The sequence below is a fragment of the Lissotriton helveticus genome, chromosome 12 (assembly GCF_964261635.1).
Source record: "Lissotriton helveticus chromosome 12, aLisHel1.1, whole genome shotgun sequence".
NCBI classification, from domain to species: domain Eukaryota; kingdom Metazoa; phylum Chordata; class Amphibia; order Caudata; family Salamandridae; genus Lissotriton; species Lissotriton helveticus.
The window spans coordinates 313,517,771-313,544,778 of NC_136073.1; the positions used below are offsets into that span (position 1 = coordinate 313,517,771).

The 27,008-nt window shown below is 48.1% G+C and overlaps 1 protein-coding gene across 5 annotated transcripts in view; it reads left to right on the forward strand.

Moving 5' to 3' along the window:
* The window catches only part of LOC144798733 (uncharacterized), a 784,842-nt gene that overhangs the window by 375,337 nt on the left and 382,497 nt on the right, over window positions 1-27,008 (forward strand). For all 5 annotated transcript variants that reach the window (XM_078669743.1, XM_078669744.1, XM_078669747.1 and 2 more), the window contains one exon: window positions 5,860-5,970. In XM_078669743.1, coding sequence (XP_078525869.1) covers window positions 5,860-5,970 — 111 coding nt within the window. The remainder of the gene's footprint in view (window positions 1-5,859; window positions 5,971-27,008) is intronic.

Genomic DNA, 27,008 nt, shown 5'->3' on the forward strand with positions numbered 1-27,008 from the left:
GATGACATATGGGATGACTTTAGGTGCTTTGCTCAATATTGAGTGAACAGTGATACACCCACACATGAATGACGTACTACAACTAAACTAAAGTTATTAAGAGAGGTACGGAGTGTCCACCGTAATAACCGGATATATGCTGTGCTTGCAGTTGCAATACAAAGTACTGCTACTATTCATGGTAGTATTGGACAAATTTACAATTTCTTTTCCTTGCCTTCCCTACACTGGAACGGACGTGCGGGTGCGGTGGTACATGCTCTTCAAGGTAACACTTAGTTCATCCAGCGACCATCTACTCTCTCTAGATACACATGTGCTATCTAAGAGTCAGATAATACCATGCTCCAGGCATCCATTCATTCAAAGTATACGCACACATACAGTTTCTGTTTCACCCACCCAGGCTGCTGTCCTTCCACCCATCCTTGCTTCATCATTGACCCAGCCATGCACCATACCATATTCTTTCCTTCCCAGCCACCTCGGGGGCCAAGCAAACACATATCATTCTTCTTTGCCAGCCATCATAAAATTTCGCATCCCACTTACTTACACCCTTCTTTCGCTTTTCGTTCATCCCATCCATCACGTTCATCTAAGATCTTATTGGGATTCTTCTCACCAAAAACTTCACAGCTAAGTCGAAGTACATTTCGAGGAGGCTACTACCTGGTTGATTTGTAATACACCCGTGCAGAAAGCACACTATGCAGTCTTCAATCTCAATAAGTAAGGAATATATAGCTTACCTGTTCCCGCCACCACCGTGCGAACCCTCACAGGACCGTCCGCCGGCACTTGCACCGCATCCTCCCCAGAGTCCTCCTCGCCCAACACCACCACCTCCGCGCTGGCCCCGCCACCAGATGTTCCACCTACAAAGTACATTTAAGAATGTTAGAATACACCACTCACTACTATATAATATTTGGTCTAGGAGTAATAAAGAAATGTTAAAAAAACAGAATACAATGTAATAATTTGTGACTGTCTACTCTAAAGTAAAAATTTCCCTTTTTCCAGGGAAGGCTGTTGTCTTGCTGCACTTTTATGCACAACTGATGAATGCTTGCTTTTTATTTTTAACACGCACCACTTTTTCTCCTAACAGACAGAAGCTTGACTTCTAAGAACACGACCAGGATCAAGTTCAAACCAGGTGAGAGCTCGGCTCGACCACAAGAAATGTGTCCAATTAATCGTCAGCACTAAGCACTTTTCCGTTTTCAGTTAAATAGTTTTATGACAAAGTTGATTTTAATAAATGTGTTTACTTTTAATAAAGCTTTTAAACTTAAATAGACTCTGTGGTTTTTGGTCCTCCAGACTAGAGTGGATGAGCTAAAGGTTTTGGAATTTTTGCAAGCATGAGTGCCTCTGACACTTCTTGACTGTGACTCCGTACTCTTGTCCTGCGTAGGATAATCTAATGATCATTGGGGATCAATCATCGGTGACTTCGGGAGCTAAATGACTCTGCCACACTATCTAGTCAGTAAGGAGACAGTGCATAGAGCTATTGCTGAATAGAATGGGAGTCCAATGGAATTGCCAAATGTCCAATCTTAGTTAGCTACACAGACAGACTAATAAGAATAATCTAGTAATACCACAGGGAGTCATATTCGAGGCAGGATAAGAATTTAGATCCAGTCTACAAGAAGATCAAAGACGATTTAGAAAAAATCGAATGAGGAACGCTAGGAAAAAATAGGTACTCTTTATTAAAATTAAAACTTACTGGGGCCAGCAAAGGAGCCCTCGCCTGCCCGATCCTGGCCTGCATCCTCCTGAACAGCACCCTCCTCCTCCTGTGTCCTATTGCCCTTGGGGGGAGCTGATGTACAACATGAAAGAAAGAAAGACCAGAAAACATGGATGAGATTTGTCAACCAAATCAAACATTTCAAAAGAACAATAACAAAATATTTTGGAGAAATAGCAAATAGATAGACAACTATTCCACGGGATCTATCTCATGTGGTATACTACGTTATTCGTATTGCCTGATTTGCGGACCGTTGACTTAGAAAGTTCCTATGTAACTCAATAAACAGACTACTAAAGAGGTTTGCCTAGGCCTGGCAGGCAGCAGTCCGCAGCACGCGAAGTGACAGACAAAGTCCATCCTGCTTGCAGATCAGTGAATACTCAAACTATCAATCCACCCACCACCACCACTATTTCTTCTTATAGCCATGTGTCTAAAGGAAGGACTGGACTTCAGTCTGTTGGGGCTGATTTAGAAGTCCCTTGCGGCTCATTTTCCTCCATTGTTGCGTGACTTTTGTGACGCAGCGGCAGAACAAAAGACTCGCCATGGTGTTGGTGCGGCGTATATATTAAAAAAAAACACATATGGGAGATGCATCACGTTGTAAAGCCCTGCGCCATCAGGGGGCGTTCCGGCGCAAGGGAGGGCGTTCCGGCGCAGGAACGAATCCTAAAAGTGGCTGAGGGAAATCTACAAGATGTCAATCAGTCACTTTTAGGACAATGATGCATGACTCAAACCCTGCGCCTGCTTGAAGCCGACGTACGGCTTGATGCAGCATTGGGGAGATAGGGTACCCCAGAGCATTGCTGGAGCTGCGCCATCGTTGGCTCGCAACTCCAGCAATGCGCCGCCTTTACGGCACAGATGCGTAAGGCTTCTGTGACGTTTTGGGCCAATGGGTGGTGGTGGCATGGCACACAATTACTGCCGCATCCCTGCTACTTTGCAGGGATGCGCCGGTAATTGAAAATATGACCCTTATTGTCTAGCATTACGCAGTTCTTATCTTTACACTACACTCATACATAATTTCTCAGGCCAATGAAATGAACACAAAATACAAAACAAATAAACATATTAGCAAGCAAGGCTACTGAGAAGGAGAGCAGTGCACCTGAAATGCATAGAAGATTTTGAAATATAATTTACCTACAATGTAATCGGCAGCATTATTGCTCTTGGTAAAGAACAAAGATTTGCAAATAACAGAGCCGGATAAAACAGAGTAGTGATGAATAGCTACTACTACTCACCAAGCCCGGGGACCTCTACGCCGAGCGCGTCCAGCAAGTCCCGTTCCCGGTCCATGACATCCGTCCAGCGGTGGGTGGCCTGGTTATAGGTGCGCCGGACCCCAGAGAGCTTAAACATGGCCCGGCACACCTTCTCCCACCGCTTCCGGCGCTCCCGGATGCCATAGCCGGTTGCGATCTTGCCGCCTCCCAGGATGGTCTTGGGGAGGCGGCGCTGGACGTAGAAGATTAGTGCGCCCACCTCCTCCGCGCTAAAGATCTCCCGTGGCACCACTTGCTCCCCCCTCAAACGCCCGCACGGGAGCCGGGCACGTGGTGCGGGACCCTTCCCCTTCTCAGGGTGCTTCCCGGCTCCCTTTACCATGGTCTGGGTAGAAATAAAGTTAAATGATAAAGAAGAAATAGAATAGTGAAGAAGAAAAGAAAAGAGTTTAAAAAAGTAGTTTAAAAGTAACTAAAAGTAGCAGAAAACACAAAAATATAGAGCTAGAAAAATAGAGGGATAGATAATAAGTAAAATAGATCAAATAAACTTCAAACAAGCAAAGGATGGCGGAGATTCAGAGAGGATACAGAAAGCATGCCCAGAACCATAGCAATGAATGAGAAACAAGATGGCAGCGCCCGTTCACGACCGCGTGGGTAAGTTCGCGCGAGATTTTCCTCGCGAGCACGCGCGAAATTGTACTAGCGAGCAGCACACTTTGCGAGATTACACATAGCGGCCGGAAACGGAATTACGTCACGCAAACAAGATGGCCGCGCCCGTGTACGACCGCTAGGGTAACTTGGCAAACGTATAGCTACAAGCGCCTTGCGAACACGCACAAAATCACGCGAACATACACGCCGCAAAAAAATAATTCGTGTATTCGCAAGCATTCGCGGCTTCCGAAATCGATCTCGCACGGATTCGCGCCCCAAAAAACGCGCGAAATTGCAGAAAAAACGATTTTTGCTAAACTGAAAGCAATGAGCAGGTGCAAAAGTTCAAACTTAACATTAGTAACATTCACTCTAGTGCTTCCTGAGGGGCCCCTCCAGAGTTTGCAACTATTCTATGACCCTGCTATGACCCAAACAGCAGGCTCATAGAATAGCTACAAGTAGACCATAAAGGTCCTGTGAAAAAAAATTGCACTGCAACAGAAAGCAAATTACAGATAAGGAAGGAAGCAGGTGCCAGCCAGACTGGAACTTTCAAAATAACTGACACATTAATCAACCCCAAATTAATTCATGGCAGTTGAAGTAGGGGAGGTGTGCTTGCTTTTTTCAACCCCCATAATCTACAGTGATAAACAAACCTAATGGGTGGCAGTGAGGATGTACCAGAGGGTGGCATGGGTGTCCCAGAGGGTGGCAGTGGTGAAACAGAGGGTGCTGTGAACCTGTGATGATAAACCAGACGTAGAAACAACATAGTCGCGGCCGTTGCGAGCCGAAAAGTAAGTTCGCAATTGCGAAATTGTCCACAAATCCTCGCGAACACTCGCCAACACAAAAAACGGGAAAATCCGCCAATCCGCGAGAGTTCGCGTATTTTCGCGGATTGCGAATCCGTAAATCCGCAAATTCGCGTACGCGAGATCCGCTAGATCCGCCCATGTTTAAACAGGAGCTTCCTACCTTTAGATCCTCAAAATTAAAAAGATGTACAGTAACAAATATTAACTTTCACTCATTCTTTCAGGTCGGTTAGTTTATGTGCAACAATATGTGACTTAGGATCTTGAGCCTCAGTTGCATATAGTGCTGGACGTAGTGTGTACAAAACATTGATGATAAAAAAGGTAACAAAAAGTGTCACAATGCAAGTGGTACTGATTAAATCAACTCAATGTAAGAAACTGTATGAAGGTAATAATAATCTAGGATCAAAAACTTTGAGCATCATTGGTGTTTTAGATTAAGAGATATTACAAGGCGAAGAAAAACTTTTTTCATACAGTAGAGGCAGCGCAGATGGGGCACATAAAAAGGGTAATTTACACTCAAAGGATACAAAATGCATTGGCAGATCTCTAGGCATCCTAATTAGGGGTTTCCTGAAAGGAAGGGCCCATGGGTAAGGGGCGATTTTGTCCCTGCAATTTAATGTCACTGTATGCTTCTTTTTGGGAAAGTGGTATTTAGCAATATTTTCAAACTACAGAAAATATGTAGTTGTGAGATGGGCTTCTTTCATGGGTTCCTCTCTAAACTGGCTTTTCCTCAAAACACCTTAAAAATGGCTACTATACATTTTTTTGTTGCGATGTAAAAAACAAAATGTGCCTGTTTATGATGAAAAGTGCATATCGTACATCTCCATGGGTGTTCCGTTGTGTTCAGCCATCTATCCGTGAAGCCTGGTTTAGTCTAGCATAATTTCCAGCATTTCGCATTACGCTTGTCAAACTGAATGCCTGTAATTATGGTGTTACACCACATGGCGAAAGTGAGGGTTTGTCTGGGTAAAAACGCTTTGTGGGATCAATGAAACAATGTGAATGATCTGAACATGAGCGACTGCTGTTCACGTCATATGCAATTTTACATTTTTTTAAGTGCAAAATATGTCCTTGTATTCAAACTATCCATTGAGGGTGCATTTCACAATTAAAGATTTAGTAAAATGCTAGATCACCAATTTGCACAGTAGTGCATCATTGCATTTTGCATAATATTTTAGCATTTCCACAAAGGATAATATGGGAATTCTGCCCAGTTCTGCTCTCCATTATTGTGCAACATATCCTAAAATGGATTTTAACATTCCCTTGTGTTATGTGTTGGGTCTGGGTGTTGGAAAGTCTCATCACTTCGCTCCTTCCTTATCTGCAGGAATTTGGTCCCTTAGCAAGTACATCTACCTTGCTGTACATTAACAGTACCGTCAACCTGTCTAGGGTTGTGGATGCCAGAACTGACGAGAGGAGGAAGAAAGGGAAAGAGGTATGGAGCTTCTTGATGCCTTTAAAGAAATCCATATGTGTGTGGAGTAAAATTGTTTGAATAGGCGGAAGTGCCCTATGCATTCATACACCCTACCCAGAGAAATACCAATGTGTTTGATTAGACTGAGGAAATCCAAGAGGTCTAAGATCTCAGGAAAGGGTCTCAGTCCCAACAACTACCCATCAGGTTACACAATCCTACTGAAGAGTTCTGTGGGCAGCATAGCTATTACTAATATCACATATACCTCACAATATCCGAATTTCAATGTAAAACCTGTCCTTCAGGTTGTAATCGTCTCACTGATTAAACCTGCCAGAGAAGCGCTATCTTTAAAATGCATAGACCTTTCATGCTAAGGTTGATGAAAGCACTGCTATCCATTGTGGGACAAGGATCTTAAAATCTCAAATCTAATGTATGTGGCATGCACCTTCTCACTTAAGTTACAACAGTCTAACAAATTAAGGAGCATTTTTATCAAATGTTTGCGTCACCTTTGCACCATGCAGGGTAATGCAAGGGCGATGCATAACCTAGATGGGATTTACTAAGCCAAACAAGACCATCTTGCGTGGCCATGTGGTGCTTTGTAAATCTGGAGAAATGCAAGCCAGCGCAAGGTGCTGCCTTGCAGTACTCAGCCCCAGGGAGGTGTTCCATGGGTGGAGCATTGGTGCTCCCGCTCATCAACCCATGGATTTTGGCACATTCCCAGATTTACCATGAGTTGTAGACCTGGGACTGCATCAAAATGCTATACCTTCCCAGGGAAAGCATAACAAGGAGAAATATCTTCATTTCCTCCCCCCATCTTTCTATCTGTGCTGCATTCTGTAGCACACATAGAAAGAGGCAAAAGCCTCAAAGGATGGTTTCTGTGTAGGACCTACCTGCACAAAACAATTCTGTCTGCAACTCAAGCACCCTTGCATCATGGTGCGAGGGTGCCCACATTGGTGCTAGACAGCCAAAAGTGCACCAGCATGAGCTGACAGCAAGAATGCACTATATCTTAATAGATATGGTTCATCCTTCCTGCCCTCTCCTTTCACATAGTGCAGCACAGCAAGGTGTCTTGCAGGCGTTGCGTGACAAAATTATAAATATGGCCTTTAGTATTATGACAGCGAAACTATGCTTTAGATTGTTAAAATGGAAAACCATACCGCCTTCTCTGTGCTAATACATATGTGTGTAGGCGTGTGCTGTTTGCTTAGTGCAAACCTAGGCCAAAGGCAACGTGTCAAAGGCCAAGATACAGTCAATAAGGTCTAATTACAATAGCACTTACATTTATGACCACATTTACCTTTTTTACACCTTCTAAGACCTCACACGGGTATCCCTGGCACGCGTAAGTTGTTTTTACACGTGTTGATTTCTCCACAACGAGTGCAGAGACCTCTGCACATGTAAATCCTACTCAAAGGGAGGAAGAGCAGATTCCAAGTCATGGTTCATCTTAGATATTTAGGGACGCCAACAAACATGCACATTTCTGATTATCCCCAGATTTCAGACCCTTTTCCACCCTGGAACTGGTTGGAGATTTACTCTCGCATGGAACCCGCTTTACTCTCCTCCAAGGTTGGGAAGGCAAATGGATTACTCCCTCATTTGTTGGCAGCGAAGGAACTCCCCAAACGGAAAATGTTTTCCGGGTGGAGAAAAAACAGATGCACATTTGCACAGAGGGCTCCATTCCCCATGTGAGGACTCCTCTGCTGTGACGAACGCAACACATGGGAGAATATAAGACTTTTAAAAAAGTCAAATAACAGTCTCAGACCTATGCCTGGAAACCTGCACATGGCACAGCTTTTCAGATATAGGTTTTGGAATGTTTGTGAAATCCCAAAAAGTAGTAAATCTGCACGCTTTATAGACATAAAGCTACGGGTGCAGATTTAATACTTTTTCTGTGGACCAAGCTCTAGAAGTGATTTGAAGGCAATGGGTGATCTGAGAGTGGAGGAGTACTCATTTTTATCTTGTCGAGATGTAGTGTTTTAGTTAATCCAACATCTCATGACTGTATTGTGTGACACTGATATAGCTGCAAAACATATAAAAGCTTTTACATGTCTAAAAAAGTAACATTCTTTAAAATAGGTGCGTGATTTCTTCAGATACTCATATCACCACATCTGTGAGCAGCTAAAGGCAGAGACCTCAGTTTGCCCTTTCTGTTGTTATCATTCAATGCATAAAAATGCAATATCCTACAGACGGTACAAAAGGGGGTGGTGATGGACGGAGCATCTGAACCAATCAAACACTCACACCCAGTCAAAAGATCTGGGCCTGATCCATCACCGTTCCTTAGCCCACTCTGCCATCCCAGTTCAGACATGACCATATGCAAATCAGTCTGACCCTGTGCCTCATGGCAACAGTCCAGCCCGAACTGCCAAGCCATGCCTTCCCTGGACCGGAAACAAGCTTCCGAGGGACGGTTTCTGGCATTACAGCCGTCTTCAGCCCGGCTTGCTTGAATCCAGTGGCAAAGTGGGCAAGGGACTCAGACGTGAGTCCCGTGCTCTCCATGCCACTGGAATCAAGCTATCCAGGCTGATGAGGGCTGAAAGTCCGAAACCGGTCCTTGGATGCTTGTTTCCAGTCCAGGGAGGACCTGGCTTGGCAGTTCGGGCTGGACTGTTCCCATGGGGCACAGGGTCAAGACTGATTTGCATATGGCTGGGTTCAAACTGGAAAGGCATGGTGAGCAAAAAAACTATAGATTTAGGCCAGATCTCTGTACTGGGGTGAATGTATGACATTGTTCTGCATTCTGTCCATCACCTGTTGTTTTTGCTTTTGTCACCCCGAGTGGGACGGGTATGCTCAGACGTGAGTCCCGTGCTCTCCATGCCACTGGAATCAAGCTATCCAGGCTGAGGAGGGCTGAAAGCCCGAAACCGGTCCTTGGATGCTTGTTTCCAGTCCAGGGAGGACCTGGCTTGGCAGTTCGGGCTGGACTGTTCCCATGGGGCACAGGGTCAAGACTGATTTGCATATGGCTGGGTTCAAACTGGAAAGGCATGGTGAGCAAAAAAACGATAGATTTAGGCCAGATCTCTGTACTGGAGTAAATGTATGACATTGTTCTGCATTCTGTCCATCACCTGTTGTTTTTGCTTTTGTCACCCGGAGTGGGACGGGTATGCTCAGACGTGAGTCCCGTGCTCTCCATGCCACTGGAATCAAGCTATCCAGGCTGATGAGGGCTGAAAGCCCGAAACCGGTCCTTGGATGCTTGTTTCCAGTCCAGGGAGGACCTGGCTTGGCAGTTCGGGCTGGACTGTTCCCATGGGGAACAGGGTCAAGACTGATTTGCATATGGCTGGGTTCAAACTGGAAAGGCATGGTGAGCAAAAAAACGATGGATTTAGGCCCAGATATCTGTACTGGGGTGAATGTATGACATTGTTCTGCATTCTGTCCATCACCTGTTGTTTTTGCTTTTGTCACCCCGAGTGGGAGGGGTATGCTCAGACGTGAGTCCCGTGCTCTCCATGCCACTGGAATCAGGCTATCCAGGCTGATGAGGGCTGAAAGCCCGAAACCGGTCCTTGGATGCTTGTTTCCAGTCCAGGGAGGACCTGGCTTGGCAGTTCGGGCTGGACTGTTCCCATGGGGCACAGGGTCAAGACTGATTTGCATATGGCTGGGTTCAAACTGGAAAGGCATGGTGAGCAAAAAAACGATGGATTTAGGCCCAGATCTCTGTACTGGGGTGAATGTATGACATTGTTCTGCATTCTGTCCATCACCTGTTGTTTTTGCTTTTGTCACCCGAGTGGGACGGGTATGCTCAGACGTGAGTCCCGTGCTCTCCATGCCACTGGAATCAAGCTATCCAGGCTGATGAAGGCTGAAAGCCCGAAACCGGTCCTTGGATGCTTGTTTCCAGTCAAGGGAGGACCTGGCTTGGCAGTTCGGGCTGGACTGTTCCCATGGGGCACAGGGTCAAGACTGCTTTGCATATGGCTGGGTTCAAACTGGAAAGGCATGGTGAGCAAAAAAACGATAGATTTAGGCCAGATCTCTGTACTGGGGTGAATGTATGACATTGTTCTGCATTCTGTCCATCACCTGTTGTTTTTGCTTTTGTCACACCGAGTGGGACGGGTATGCTCAGACCTGAGTCCCGTGCTCTCCATGCCACTGGAATCAAGCTATCCAGGCTGAGGAGGGCTGAAAGCCCGAAACCGGTCCTTGGATGCTTGTTTCCAGTCCAGGGAGGACCTGGCTTGGCAGTTCGGGCTGGACTGTTCCCATGGGGCACAGGGTGAAGACTGATTTGCATATGGCTGGGTTCAAACTGGAAAGGCATGGTGAGCAAAAAAACGATAGATTTAGGCCAGATCTCTGTACTGGAGTGAATGTATGACATTGTTCTGCATTCTGTTCATCACCTGTTGTTTTTGCTTTTGTCACCCCGAGTGGGACGGGTATGCTCAGACGTGAGTCCCGTGCTCTCCATGCCACTGGAATCAAGCTATCCAGGCTGATGAGGGCTGAAAGCCCGAAACCCGTCCTTGGATGCTTTTTTCCAGTTCAGGGAGGACCTGGCTTGGCAGTTCGGGCTGGACTGTTCCCATGGGGCACAGGGTCAAGACTGATTTGCATATGGCTGGGTTCAAACTGGAAAGGCATGGTGAGCAAAAAAACGATGGATTTAGGCCCAGATCTCTGTACTGGGGTGAATGTATGACATTGTTCTGCATTCTGTCCATCACCTGTTGTTTTTGCTTTTGTCACACCGAGTGGGACGGGTATGCTCAGACGTGAGTCCCGTGCTCTCCATGCCACTGGAATCAGGCTAACCAGGCTGATGAGGGCTGAAAGCCCGAAACCGGTCCTTGGATGCTTGTTTCCAGTCCAGGGAGGACCTGGCTTGGCAGTTCGGGCTGGACTGTTCCCATGGGGCACAGGGTCAAGACTGATTTGCATATGGCTGGGTTCAAACTGGAAAGGCATGGTGAGCAAAAAAACGATGGATTTAGGCCCAGATCTCTGTACTGGGGTGAATGTATGACATTGTTCTGCATTCTGTCCATCACCTGTTGTTTTTGCTTTTGTCACCCCGAGTGGGACGGGTATGCTCAGACGTGAGTCCCGTGCTCTCCATGCCACTGGAATCAAGCTATCCAGGCTGATGAGGGCTGAAAGCCCGAAACCCGTCCTTGGATGCTTGTTTCCAGTCCAGGGAGGACCTGGCTTGGCAGTTCGGGCTGGACTGTTCTCATGGGGCACAGGGTCAAGACTGATTTGCATATGGCTGGGTTCAAACTGGAAAGGCACGGTGAGCAAAAAAAACAATGGATTTAGGCCCAGATCTCTGTACTGGGGTGAATGTATGACATTGTTCTGCATTCTGTCCATCACCTGTTGTTTTTGCCTATATCCTACAGACAGAATTCCTTTTAACACAGTGATTGACTACAGTTCAATCCCAGTATGAGCTTGCTTCCATTAGCTGCTCAAGACTGGAAAAAGGATAACTAAAAAATAGAGGTGCACACCTATTCTTTCAGAGCGGTTAGCTGCCATAGAAAAATATATGACTTTGCATCAGAAAGCAAGAGATACTGATCCAAAAAATGCTAGATCCAAAAAATGCTAGACATTACTCTATTTTTTTATTGTTATTGTCCATTAGCAAAGATGCTAATCGTAATCCATTCACGGTGTATTAGATATTTAGTTTCTTAACCTCGCATCAAACTGTTATTACCGTTATCATCAATGCTTAAAGCTGTGAAACCTTACCTATTCTACCAATTAAGACAATACATTTTAATCTCCATTTTTCATTCATACAACCCTCTCTTATACCAAATTAAGTTTTAGAGAGTTTGGAGACATGCCATTTCTCTCATATACTGTCATCGCTCATATATTTGCATTTTTATTTGTAACAATATTTTGTTTTTCTAATTTTCTTTATAATAACTCAATGAACGAATGTTTTAGATGTTGTTTCATTATAAATGGTAACTTTTTTTCTATAGATCATGTATTTGACAGCAGTATACATTTGACTCACACAGAAGTTCCAGTGTGTCTGAGACATCTCATTAAGTGTCATTCATACTCAGAATATTCACAGTGCCAGACTCCTCATCACCCGTGGTGCTGGAACATTTACCATAGTGTGGATACTGGTCACTGACTTCACATTTATAACAGTCATGGTGGCTGTAAAATATCAAAGTAGTACATACATTCCAAGTGCAGCAAATGAGTCAAACTCATTCATTGAGAGAGTGGGGGGTTTGTGGGTTGCCCCGTGGTGAATTTTTCAGCACATCTTACAGATATACAGCTGGAATGTAGTAGAGTATTATCATTTACATAGAGCACAATCTTTAACAAAATGGCCCTTCTGTGTAACTAAATTCTTCAGACTGTAAAGTCAGTTTTGGTTGGTATAGAGTGAGGTCTTAATTGTTCTTCATATGGGTTGAACTATTGTGTCTGCACACATTGACACCGTCCTTTGAACCTTCCCCTCCAGATGAACGGGTTCTATCCCAGCCTTTATCTCACCTCCAGAGGAGTCCTGACATCTGAGAGAGTTCGCATGAATGGTAACACCTATGTTAAGGTCTTATGCAACATCTTATGTGCTTTTTTTAGTTATTGCATTTGTAGAGCGCAGCTGTCACCAAAGTGGTTTCCTGGTTCTAAGCTTATCGATTATACAAGTAGTAGATCCCTCACCTACATAGTATGGCATGCTTCATCACACGTCTTTCCTATCTAGCAATAGGGAAATAGCCTATGGTTCTTCCATGCACATGCTATTTCAGTCATCTAGCATGCTTAGATTTTGGATTAACTAAGGAGCTATGTAGGAGAGCCCGAAGATGAAGTATGCTACACTGTGTTAGTGAGTGCTCAGCTGCCTGTGTGACCAAGAGCACATCCAATGTTGCATTTAACCTTAAGAAAGGGTTTCAGGCTGGAAGGGAACTGTTTAAGATGTCAGATCACATCACATATTTACGCGCCAGAATACTCCTGAGTAATTGAGCGCGCTATAAAACCACCTATAACATAACATTAATATGCTTAGGTTTAATCCCAAGCTCATCTTGTGACTTGTCCAAATTCCTGGTTGGTGTACTTTGAAGGGTTCCTCAGCCCTCCAAGAGTAGTGGCATTGTGTGTATGACATTTCTGCTTCAGTGCCATCAACCATCTTTCTGTGATGTGCAAGCACTCTCCAGAGGCTGCTTGGAACTTTCTCCTGGTCCATGTTCCTACCCTTTATCAAGTGGATTTCCTGCTCCTACTGACAGACGGACAATAGGAGTCCCTGGATCTGCATAAGGGAAGGAAGTGAGCTCTTATTTCGGGTCTTCTCTGCTGCTCGAGTAGTCAGGCGCCAGGCAGACTCTAGGGAGAGGTAAAAACAGGAGGGATGTGTTTAGGAATGTGAGGCTCAGTGGGGTAAAGTGCATCGGGTAGCCAGTTTTTAGTGGCAAAGAGAGAGTGCAGCTCTAAGCATTTCGGGGCAAAGTGGCGGTGGTATCACCTAGTGCCGCTTGTGGTTTGTGGCCCAGGGAGCCCTCCTCGTGGTCTTAGTCCTATGCTACAAATGTACAAAAAACAGGAAGAAAATAGAAGCTTATGTGGAGATACTCCTTTTTGTGCTGTAAAAGTTCTTTTTGTGAATTTATTTTTTGAAACCAGAGTTTAATGAGGTTTTTTATCAAGCACTCAGTGCAATTACATACGAACAGCATGTTTGTAATATGGTTCTTAAGTCATCAACAATTTAAATTGTGTTCAATCCTTGCATAGTAAGAAACAGTCCTGCCACTTTCCTCCCTTCTGAGTCAGTACCAGGTCATGCATATATTGTGTCAATGTGTGGTTTCCCCGAGTGCCGTGAAGTTAGTGCTAGGAGTAGGCAGGATCCATCAGGTCGACAAGTGAGCTGCATCCCCTCAGTAACCTTGGTGTATCAAAGATATCCCCTTTTATGAGAAGGTCTCATTGTGGACAAATCACAGGGGACCCCAAAGGGGACGGTATAGGAGTGTCAGATTTGGGAGTGCGAAGTTAGCCACTACGGTATCCCAGGCTCTGGCCATGTACCCCACCCCGCACCTGGCTTCTCTTAGGAACAACCTCCTCTCGCAGCCCGCCCACTTCTCCACTTCCTTCCTCCATATTGCTATTCAGGGCCCTCCCAGTGTCTTCCAATTGCTCTGATTTCTCGCTTGGCTAGCATAAACGCCAAATCCTGGAATTTACTCATGACCTTGGTTTTGGCTGTGTGTAAAGCATCCCAATAGGCAATGGGCTGCGGAGTCAGGAACATCTCTCGCCATGACATTAGTAACGGTGGTCATAATGGTTGTCATAATTTCCCCCTAGTAAGCCCTAAGCAAGGGGCATGACCAGACATATTAAAAAAGTGGGCTCCCATTTCCCACATCTGAGCAAGCCGCATCAGCCAAGTGAAAGTATCTCATGATGCGTCCAGGGATTAAGTACGACCTGTGAAGGACATAATAATTGATAAGCTTAAAGCGTGCATTTCAGGACGATTTCAGAGTTCTCACCAGTATGGTGTCCCAGGCCTTAACCTCAATAGGGGTCCTACTCCTCCTCCCACCACATGTGCAGGCATTCGCGCGGTCGCTGAAGGTCCTCCCATATTGCCTTATACAAACAAGATACCGCCTTTATGGTGCAAACAGAGAGGGCCATGCAATTGCAGGTTTGAAGTGATCTTGGCTCAGAGGCGCCAGCACCCCACTGTTCCCGCAACACTGTTTTGATTGCCTTGTGTAAAAGGAAATGGCTTTGTGGTAGGGAGCATTTCCGAGTACCTAAATAGGTCTCCCATCTTTGTCACACCGCCTCCATCCAGGAATCTAGTCCCCCCGGCATCCATCATGGAGTAGTTCTCTTAGCATGACAAGGGGTATGTCAGGAGAGTGTGGAACCTTGCTATGTGTTTTTTGCAAGCAATGGTTCCAGCATTTAGTAATCTCCTGCAGCTCCTGCATGTCTCCAGGAGAGATGCACTTCACTCCAGGGAACACATGAATGATATCAGTCAGGATCGGCGTAAACAGATTTTGGGGCTTGGTTGGATCCTGTCTGCACGCCATCCACTGTACCAACCATTGCAGCTGGGCTATGTAATACGCTTCAAAGTCGGGAACCCCCATTCCACCAATTGCCGTCGAGTGCTGCATTGCAGCCACTGCTGCGTGTCTTCAGCCAACTCCCTGTGTGAAGGTAGTTATAAAGGATTTAATGTCCTTGAATAGTGCCTGCGGGATTGAAAGTGGGAGCGTGCAGAAGAAGTACTAAAGGCGGGGTAGGGCCACTGTCCTTAGCAGGGTTATACTGCCCACCACAGAGAGCGGTAAGGTCCTCCAAAATTCTATGTGTGATATCAACAGCAAAGACTGCTGCCCTATCACGGTCATACCGCTTGGCTCTAGTATAGCCAGGAGCCTCTTGATGTAGATGGCAGTGTTGCGCCCAGGTATAAATCTTGCATGGTCCAGGTATATTAGTTTAGTCATGAAATGAAGCGGTCTGGTCACCAGTATTATTCAACTAAAAATCGTATAGTCAATGTTCGGCATTGAAAGTGGTTTGTATGCTGTAGGATCAGATGATGGTTTCACTGGTTTCAATATGGGGACAATAAGTGCTTCACAGATGGTGTCTAGTAAGTGTCTGGTGTCCTTGGCCGCAGCATAGAGGGTCATCAGACTGGGCATCAATTCCACAGAGTAGGCACCTAAAACTCTGCTGGGCATCCATCAGTTCCAGGAGTCTTATTCCGTTCCATGGATTTTATGGCACCCTTTATCTTCTGTGGCATTATCTCGCCACCCAGCATCTCTGCTTCATCCACAGTAAGACGCAGAAGATCCAAGTTTCCCAGATAGGTATGTAACACTATGCTATTGTGTGTTATCATACTTTTGTAAAAGTTCAAGTAATATTGAGCAAAGTGGGAGTTAACCCCCCCCTGGGTATATATCCTGTCCCTTCCCTCCACCTCCAGCTCTATTAATGGTGAGCAATGTTTGGTGAGGTTAGTCAACCTGGCCCAAAGGGATCCCGTCCGTTCATACTCAGCATGTGTTCTGTCCATATATTAGTGATAGTCGAAGCATCAAAGCCATTCTGTCTGAGCTGCCACAGAATCCATAGCATCTAGAAGGCAAGGCTGTAATTCCGATGTCCTGGCCTACGTTCTTCAATAGCTCTCAGGTGATCCTCACCTATCAGGATATCCCGCAGCGGAGTATGCCTGACTCCCTTTGAGTCAGCTATATAATGGCTACGAATAACTACTGTAAGCATGTCCCATACCACTTGGAGAGACAATGCTGTGTTAGTATTAAGGTTAAAATATTGATTCAATATATCTCTAATAAATTCTCAGAATGTCCGGTCCCCTAGAGACTCAGGTTTTATTTGCCATGTGGGTATGGAAGGGCAAGCCTGGGTCCATCGGAGATGCAGCAGTGTGAGATTATGGTCTGAGATTGTGCGGGCTAGGTGTTCAACCACATATACAGACCTAAGGACATCTGGAGTGCAAAGGAATGGACTTCATGGAGACTAGAGAGGAAGGAGTAATCCCGCCCCTGTGGATGCTTCTGCCTTCAAAAGTCAAGAATTCCCCAGTGAGATAGCCACTGTGGAGGGTTCAATCTATCCACTTGTGTATCCGCCACATTATTAAAATCTCCCCCCATACTGGCAGAGTTGGTCAGGTGTGGTGCAAGGGGCCCAGACAAACCTGCAAAGAAGGTGCCCTTATACATGTTTGTGACATTAACATTTTTTATTGTGAGGTCCCGATCCGCCAGGCAACCACAAGTCACTATGTACCTACCCTCCAGATCTATCAGGGTGCCAAGGCACTGGAATGGTACTCCCACTCATAGCCTTATTACGACCCCCTCCTATCCATATTAGGACCCCCCTCGCATAGGCAGAGTATGTGGTGTAATGCACTTGGACTCTCCAGCGACGCTGGAGAGCCTTTCCCTCCTTAGCACGTCTTCTGTGGTAGAGCAATTTGGATACCCCTCCTATTCAAATAGGAAAGCACTTTATAGCACTTTGACATAGTGTGCATTCCACAGATTTTCCAGGAGAGGTACTTATAAGTTAGTGTGGTCGCCATCCATAATATAGGTCAGTTGTATTAGATCGTGCATTTAACCACTGTTCCGCTGCCCCCCAACACCCCCAGGTACAGTACAGATACTGCAAACTGCATAGTACGACTTATGTATCTCCAACAACTTAACCAGAAATAACAATCCCAACACTCACACCCCAGGACAAGCAGAGTGCTACCACCCACCCAAACAAATAATCAGTGAATACTAAATTTGGGTAAGTCCCCTGCGGTTGCTAGGGGGCTGGGCAAGAGATCTCCCAGACAGCAGTCCCTCTGTCCAGTATTGTTCTTACAATTTGTATCCCCAGCCCCAGGAAAGAACATAAGTAGTTTCCTTAAGATCTCCAAGCATATCTGCCAGTCCACAGTAACCGACCCCCCACCTGTTACAATTGTGTTCAAGACGATGTATGATGTCATCTGACAACCTCAGGGTTACTTTAGGTACATGAGACTCAAACCTGTTGACATGTTGGAGTCTCAGTCAAAGTCCGAGTCCCTTGCAATATCCTCATCTTCAGGTGTCAGTGGTCCTGCCCCTCCTCTGCTCAGCAACACCACTACTTCTATCAACTTCTGCCTCTCGAGTGGCTCTTCATCCTGCGAGGGGCCAGTATAACTGGGCATCGACTTCCTCACCTGGACTTGGATCTCCGTAGGCAAGTGGCCGCGGGCTCTGTTCAGGCTCCGTTCCAGGCTGGTGGTCCAACAGTCTCATATTTCCTGCAGGAAGTGAAAGAATTTGCCACCATAAAGAACCTCCACTCTCAGTCGGGCGAGGAACAACATTGCATAAGAGAGGCCCATCGCTGTAAGCATCTGTTTGCATCCTGAAAGGAGGTTCTCTGTCTCTGTAACTACTCCGAAAAGGCTGGGGAAATCTGTATCACTGCATTTTCAACTCATAGCTCTCTCTCTTGCTCTGGGCTTACGTTAGGGTATGGTCTCTATCTTTGAAATTGAGTAACTGGGCCACCACTGGTCGTGGGGGAGCCCCAAGTAGCATGTGGCCTGGACAGTACTCGATGGGCTGGTTCGAGTGCTAAAAAGGTGGAGTGAACTTCCATCACCACCTCTTCTCTCAGTCATTTTTCCAGGTAATCTAGCATGTTGAATTCTTCAATTATTTCGGAAAACCCACCACCCTGATGTTGTTGTAGCGGGAGCGATTTCCAGCAACCTCTGCTTGCTGTTTGAGTGTTTGAACTTTAGCCTTTATTTTAGACACCTTCTTAGTGGTTGAGGTGAGTTTCCAGTGGTATCTACACTAATGTACGCTCATTTGCAGTGACACTTTCCACAAGGCTTTTGTGGTCATCATGCAGGAAGCCCAGGTCTGATCACACGATGTCTATTTTAGTCTCTTATGCCTCCTGGGAGGAGGTAACAACCAGTATAACATCTTGCAGTGTGAGGTTCCCAACCTGCGTTGCTGGGGCTGCATCATTCAGGGGACCCGTTGTGTTTCCAGGGTCCTAGTCCCTTCTACAGCTGGTTTTATCCATGTTCGTTGTGGGTCAGGATGGGCCATTCAGGATATGGCATCGTGCACCGTTATTGCCGAATACGTGCTGTGTTCGTTGTCAGTCCATGGGAAGGGCCAGCAGTAAGTTGCCCCTGCTAGTCAGGGGCCAGGGCAGCAGGCCCAGGAGTTGTAGTCTCATGACATCACTGCAAATCCCTGAGGTCCCCGGGTGTAAATGACACTCATATCTCTACACATTCATACTGGGCTGTCTCCCTGTCCCTCAACCGAGCCAGGCAGGGTCCGATTCAGGTGCTCCAGCAGCTCACTTCTCGTCACTTCTCGCTAGTCTCAATAGGGAGGCAAACAGGCCTGACAGTGGCTCCCAGGGAGAAAGGCGGAGCAGCAGGGCAACAGGGGCTCTCTCAGTACTGCGTCACTCAAGTACCACTCTCAAGGCAGGCCAAGCAGTAGTAGTATGAGTCAGGTCAAAGTTATTAATCTCATTACCTCAATAGCTCCCTCCTGCAGACGGGCTTCTAGGTGCTGGCTCCAAGTCCCCTGATATGCTCCTTTCAAGACTAAAGAGCAGACGAGTAAACCTCTAGCAGCCCCTAGGTCTACAAAAGGGTAGCGGCATCCCTTAGCCCCAATCCAAGCGTGTGGTGTCCCCTTTGGACCCGGCCAGCAGTTCGGCAGCTTTGATGTCTGGGGCTGAGGCAGGGGCCCAAGTCACTCCAGTCAAGTCAGTGCTGGGGAGTCCCCTCAGATGAGGGTCAAGGTCACCGGTTTCTCCCAATGTGGGGGAGGCTCAGGGCATCAGGTGCACTCTCTGTCTCACACCCACCATTTACCCTTAGTCAAATTGGATTCACACTGTGTGTTGCTGGCCTGCGTCAATTAGCCCAGCCAGCTAGGGCACCCGCTGACATATGGGCTGATAGGTCCAGTCGTCTGTTTTTCCCTGCCAGATTCTGTGCACTGCCTGAGCCTTCCCATCACTTACTTGTGGCCTTTGGGGTGCGGGCCGAGGTGCTTGATAACACAGATCAGGAGCTCAGGTGCAACAGAAAGGGGGTGGGGGGTGCTCCGCAGTGGCCCCCTCCATCAGGTTCAGGCACCACACCAGTCTTCTTCATCCTCTGAAGAGGCACCCAGTAGGAGTAGTTCTGTTCAAGGCCACAGCACTTCCTCCAGTCCTGGGTAGGCTTCTTCTGAAGGTATCACGCTGAGACATGAGGTATTTTCTCCACTGAGGGCCAGATGCAGGTAATTTTATTTTACCGATTCTAAAATACCGAGTCATACCGAATCGGTATTTCAGAATCGGAAAATGAGATGTAGCAAAAAAATGGGTAAAAATTACCGAATCGGAAGCACTCGGTATTTGAAATCGGTATTTACCGAATCGGTATATACCGACTCGGTAAAATCCAATTCGGTAAAACCCATACATTCCAACGGGCCCATGGCCCATAGGAATGAATGGGTATTACCGAATCAGTAAATACCGATTCGGTAAATACCGAATCGGTAATTTCCGAATCGGAAATTTGAAATTGACAAACATGTGAGCCTGTGAACCAATCAGGGACTCCAACCACACCCAAACCCAAAGGTACTGGGGAATCAACCAATCAGAATCAAGCACCCCTCCCCAGTACCTGGGACTGGCCACGCCCATGCAGGTGCAGAAACCAACAGTCAGGAGAGCAGGAGGACAGACTGAGGAGCAGGCTTCCCTGAGCTCACCTGCACAGCACTATGGAGAGTCAGGATGCACAGAGGGATGCTGCTGAGCGCAAAAGAAAGCTGAAATTCAGCGCTGAGGAACTACAGGTGCTTGTTGCAGAGGTTGTCAGACATTACAGCAAGATCTTAGGGAAACAATCACTGCATGTTGCTGAGTCCATCAAGCGCACAACCTGGATTGAGATACAAGGCAATGTAAATGCCATTGGTGTCACCCACCGTGAAATAGACGATCTGAAAAAACGGTGGTATGATCTCCGCATCATCACCAAGAAGAAACTAGCTGCCCACCGCAAGGAAGCTGCAGCAACAGGGGAAAGGAGAAACCGAGCACCACGACTCACCGACATAGAGGAGCTGGTGGAATCCACCCTTGAGCCTGAATCCATCCACGGCATCGGGGACGCTGACAGCTCTGCAAGAGCTGCAAAGAAACAAGGTAAGATGCCAGTACATTGTCATGAACCCATTTACCTATTCCCCTTACACACTCTGTGTGCCTACATCATACTTCAGACCAGGTTTTACCGATGTCCTGCAATGCATAATGGGAAATGTAGTCATAGGTAGATACCTCTATGCAGTCAGCATGCCATGCAGCAAGGGATGCTACAGACTACTAGCATAAGCAAATGAGGGGCAGGCAAATGTGCTATAGTAGTGTGTTTAATCAAGAGACACAGGTGAACCACTCCACTGATACAATGTCCATGTCTGTCCACAGGGGAGTCATCGCGCAGCGCAGCAAAGGATAGGGAGAAGAGGAGGGAAGAAGCTGGACCCAGCACAGGACACGGAGGGAAGGACAAAGAGCAGGCAGCCCAGTCACCGGAGTAGCCAACACCACCACAGCCACAGTCCCCTCTGTTATTTGGGAGTCAGGAGTCAGGAGCGGCTGCACAGTCCCCCACCCCCACAACTCCGTCCCCAGTGCTGGAAAGGGCAAGGCACCTTGATGTGCCCCCTCGCCGCATACTGGAAACATCCGAGGAGGAAGAGGATGAGGGTGACACGGCCATCAACCCACAGGATTCCGCCAACGCTGAGCAGCTGCCCACTCCCAGAGCTGTGCGGGCCAGTGTCCGAGGACGAAGGCCACGGGAGGCAGATGAAGTGCGTCAAGATCAGGGGGTCTTCTGTGGACTGGAGGCCACCATGGTCAAAGTTCAGCGCCTGCAGGCGAAAGCAATGATGGGGGTTCAGAGGCAGACACGCACCACCAACAACAAGCTGGATGAAATAGGCAGGGGCATTGGAGACATGTCAGAGAGTATGCAGTCAATGGCATCTGGCATTTCCGACATCACACAGTGCATGACTGTCCTGTGCGACAAGTTGGACAAGGACCATTTGGAGAGACGCAAGGCTCGTGTAGATGTGCGGCAGCAGACAAAAGCCCTGAACCGATTTGCAACTGCAACCACCCTGCTGTGCAGACGGTCAGTGGCAATGCAGGATGCCATTGTGCAGTGCTGCACCAATTTATCAGTGGGAATGGCCAGAGTGACCTCTGCTATGGAGCTCATGCTTGCACAACAGACTGCCACTCGAGGCGACACATGTGTGGGTGAAAGGAAGGAGTCCACCAGCAGGAGTGGCGCAAGCACTCCTGTACAAGAAATACGTAGGAGCGGCAGGCGTCATGCTACTGACACAGGCCACACCGAGAACATTGACACATAGCCACAGCAGTCCCACCCTGTTGTCCGTGGCCGTAAACATTGACTATGCCCTCCACCCAAGGAACAGGTCACGGTGGTTGTTAGATCTGGGGGTCTCTAGTTGGCAGAGGTAGGTACCACTGTCCAAATAGGGACCCTTGCTTCTAGTCAGGGCAAGGAGATAACCTTCTGAGATAACCCCTGCTCACCCTCTAGGTAGCTTGGCACGAGCAGTCTAGGCTAACCAGAGGCAATGCGTAAAGTATTTGTACCAACACTCACAGTAACACAGTGAAAACACCACAAACTGACTCCACAACAGTTTAGAAAAATAAAGGTATTTTTAATCTAAACTACACAAGACCAAAACGACAAAAATCCAACATACACAGTTCAAGAATATGGTTTCAAAAAGAGTTCTTAGGTTGCGATAGAATTCTCTACGATGCGATAGAATTCTCTACTGATGCGTGAAAAGTTCACAGTTGCGTCACGTTTACTCACAGTACCTTTTAGTTGCAACAAAGTTCCAAAAGCAGAAGCTGGTGCGGTGGAAAACAAGCGATGCGTTGCTCCTGAGACCCTGGGGAGGCGATGCGACAGCCCCGCTGCAGCAGCGGGCGTGTTGCGACGAATCCGGTCTGTATGGGGAGGAAGGCCACTTGTATGGATTCCAGTGCGTAGGTTCCGTAGGAAGTCTGTTCTCGCAAAGGCACGATGCGACGATCTCGTAGGGGCTGCGACGATCTCCGGGGCGACGATGCGCGGTCCAGCGGGGATCCTCTCTCTCGCAGCTCCTCGATGCGTTGATTCTGCGATGATGCTCGCAGCGACGTGATGCGGTCCGCAAGCAAGCGGTGCGGCGTTCTCACCCAGCGACGACAGGCTCTGCGACGATACTCGCAGCGATGTTCGATTCTCCCGCACCGGTCTGGTGCGTCCCGCAAACGAAGGATGCGACGTCTCTGGCAGCGGCGTCAGGCGCTGCGACGATCTCGACCTCCGTAGCGGCGGGAAACTTCTCGCACTGTCGGGGATGCGCTCCGCAAGCTAGCGATGCGACACTTTTCAAGTTCAAAAGTCACTCAAGCTCAGTTTCAAGCTTCCCAGCTCAGGTACAACTTCCAGAGGCCCCACAACTGGATCAAGCACTCTAGGAAGGACAGAACTCTCTCAGCAGAGTTCAGGGAAGCTGGGGGTGAAGTCCTTTTGTTCCTGGGACTTCAAAACAGGGAGCCAGCTCTTCTCAGGCCCTTGGAGATTCCTTCAAGACAGGGGACACAGCTCAGCACCAAAGTCCTTCCCCTCTCCTTGGCAGCAAAGCAACAAGTCAGTCCAGCAGAGCAACAGCAGGACAATCTTCCTTCTTCAGTTTCAGCTTTCTCCTTGGCAGAGGTTCCTTCTTGATTTCCAGGATGATCTAATTTTCTGTTGTCAGGGGTCCTGTACTTATACCCCTAAAGTCTTTGTTCTCTTGGTGCATGTGGGCCCCGAGCCCGGTCTAAACCAGTTCTGGGAGGATCCTGAGCACTTTGGTTTCCTGGCTGCATCTTTCCTTTCAGAGTGAGGGGCAGGGTCCTCAGCCGCCCAGCAGGGGGGTGGAGCCAGCATTGTGGAAGGCAGGCACAGCCCTATTCAGCCCAGGTGCTAACTCCTCCCACCACTCCAGTTGCAAATGCAGTCATTCAGCCTAGTGCTGACTCATCCAGCCTCCTGGGGAATCCCCCAGCCCCTGTCACTCTCAAACCAGACAGTCAATACACAAACAGGCCCAGGCACACAGAAGGGTCAGACAAGAGAACAGCAACTTTCTAAAAGTGCTGTTCTCAAACACAGGATTTAAAAACAACCTTTCCTAAAAGATGTGTTATTAAATTCTGAGTTCAGGGATACTAGATACTTATGTCCTATCTTGTTCCTATGGGAAGAAATGCTGTTAACCACTGTAGCCAGCATCCCCCATGTTAACCTATGGAGCAAGATAGCCTTACAGTAGTGAAAAACGAAAATGGCTGCCATTCACTACCAGAGCATGTCACCTGCACTAGTACATGCTCTACCTTTTACATACACTGCACCCTGCCCAGGGGGCTACCTTGGGCCTTCCATAGGGGTGACTGATGTGCACAAAAAGGGAAGAGTTAGGCCTGGTCAGTGGGGACACTGACCAGGAGGACATGGCAGTTCTAAACTGCACACAGGCACTGCAGTGTCAGGCCTGAGACATCATTTTAGGGCTACTCCTGTGGGTGGCACAATCAGTGCTGCAGGCCCACTAGTAGCATTTGTCATCACCAGCCCTGGCACACCCAGTGCACTTTACTAGGGACTTCATGGTGATACAAATATGCCAAACATGTATATTCAATCAGAATAACAATTTACACAGAGAGCATATGCACTTTAGCACTGATCAGCAGTGGTAAAGTGCGCAGAGTCCTATTGCCAACAGCCACGGGTCAGGAAAAATAAGGGAGGAAGAAGCAAAAAAAGTTTGAGGATGACCCTGCAAGAAGGGCCAGTTCCAACACAACCCCCTTCCAGCCTAAAGCCATGGTAGACCAAACGATACCTCGATGGGATTCCCTGCTTAAGGCGATAGAACACGGAAACTGGCCCACACAGCAGGGCAGTCCTGTTCTACTCCGTCCTAAACCCAGTTCAATCACTCTATCCATACTCTCAGGGTCCACCATGCCAATCCATATGGAACCCTTCTCCTCACCTGTGGACACCACCTGTGCAGCACCTAACCTTAATTTACTCACAGGTGTGTCCCAACAGACAGACAGCAAGCCACAGTGATCACCAACAGTGATTAGGGATGAGACCCAGGCCTCGTGCCTCTCATGGCTCTCAAACCCCTGTGGCATCAGAGGGTGGGGAGCAGTAGCCCCAGGTGCTTGGCACCCTTTGTCCACTCCCTCTCTTGTCAGGTCAGGTCTGACACTCTGGCACTGACCCACCAGTCCCGGACCTGTATCCGGCCGCTAGACAGGAGGCTGTGGTGGGCTTCTCCACACCTGGTCCTCCTCTTCTTTGGGGCTCTGTACCCTCCCACCTGGAGCGGTACCCCCTTCTAGAATAGCCAGGGCACCTGTGGCAGGTGTACCGCACCATTCACCCACCAGTTCAGGGGGGATATCCTGCAACTGGTATTCTAGGTCAGGGGGGATACCCCGGGCCTGGCCCTCAAACCTAGGCTCCAAAGCCTCCAGGTCAGACAGCACCTGAACCTGGCTTCCCCACCCAGGGACTAACCCCTGCAGTGGAACACTTGCCTGGCGCACCAGGACTTCACTCACTGAGGTGCCTATACTGGTAGACAGTACCGACCTGGCCAACACAACGGTGTGGCCCAGTCCACCCCCAGGGTGAGACTCTTGCCCTCCTTCCAGGGGCAACCCTGTCTACCAAGACAACCAAGAACACAACTTCCCTACCAGTTCAGGACCTCCCTCCAGCAACTGGTCTCCCAACCTAGGGTTTAACCCCTCAGGTTGTACCGGGGTCAGGGGCGAGGACTCCCTCCCTCTGCACCCCCTTCCAGAGCGCTGCAACCTCCCTTCTGGAGGGGTACCCCTGGGAACCATATTGGTCAGGACACTGGTTACAGATGTACTTCCTTCCAGGTCAAGCAAATCCTGAACCTGGTCTCCCAACCCAGGGACCAAAACCTGCGGTTGTGCATTGGCCTGGCACACCAGGACTTCTGGGGACTCACATAGCACCCCCTTGAGGGTGACACACAACTCATGTGTCCTGTGACAGTCTGCCTGGCGCAGATCTCCCGGCCCCTGTCCACCTGACAGTGCGGGAAGATACCCCAGGACAGAAGTGAAGTCACCATGGTCACTCACTTGGGACTCAGCCCTTCTGACTGGTCCCTGACCCACTGGTTCTCCCACTGGGGACTCCTTCCCCCTCTCACCCCTCAGTGTGGACTTCTGTACCCTCCCAAATGGAGCGGCACTGCCAGACACCAGAACTGATGGAGGCCTGGTTACAGGCACTCCCCGTTCACCAGACACTAGGAGATCCTCCTCAAATGGCCTACAAGTACAGTCTAGGTCCATAACCTGGTGTTCCCTTAAGGAACCCTCCAGGCCCTGAGACTGGGTTTCGGGCACTGTGAGACACACCGTCCCACACTCACTCCTTCTCCACTGAGACCGGACATGAGCCCCTACACCCCTCCCACTACACTGGGACCTAACTGGGCTACACTGAACCTCTTCCACTTCACAGGTCTGGAAGATATCTAAGCCACTCCTTTTGGGATCACTCCCCAATGCCTCCTCAGACTCTCTGGAATCCATCAAGAGGTCTGCCTCCAACGCAAGCTCTCTGGGATCAGAGGACTCACACTCCACCGGGTGTTGGCATAGCTCTGGAAAACAGGGACTTAAAATATGCTCTCCAACACATGAATCACACAGCCCCCCACAGTTGTTAACCAAGCTACCCTTTGCCTCACCCTCCAGTGCCTCACACAAGTACCCCACACCACTCTCCTGAGACTGGCAAGACAGTATCTGACTGTCTCTGTCACACAACCCACACTCTTCTGGCTGGTCTTCACACACACACAGGAAGGTTTCTACCATGGGGGAACCCCTCTCCCTGTACCTCTCTTCTAGAGTCAGTAGAGTGTCCCTCCCACCACTAGGAATATGGTCCCCTGTGCCAGTCCCCCAATCTAATTTAGGGACACTGCACTCCAATGGAACTACATCATAAACCTGAACCCCCTGGTGTATGTCAACCCCCTCCCTCAAGTCAGGCGCCACATCTCTGGGTGTTTGTACCTTTCTCTCAGCACTAGATATCATAAACATGCTGCCACCATCTGAGCTGGACTCCACCTCCAACTCAGCAAAGCTCCTTCCTTGAGCATCCCATTTTTCTTTCTGGGCTAATGCCCACCGGATCATACCTTCCTTGTTTAGCCGGTCTAATTCTCTGCACC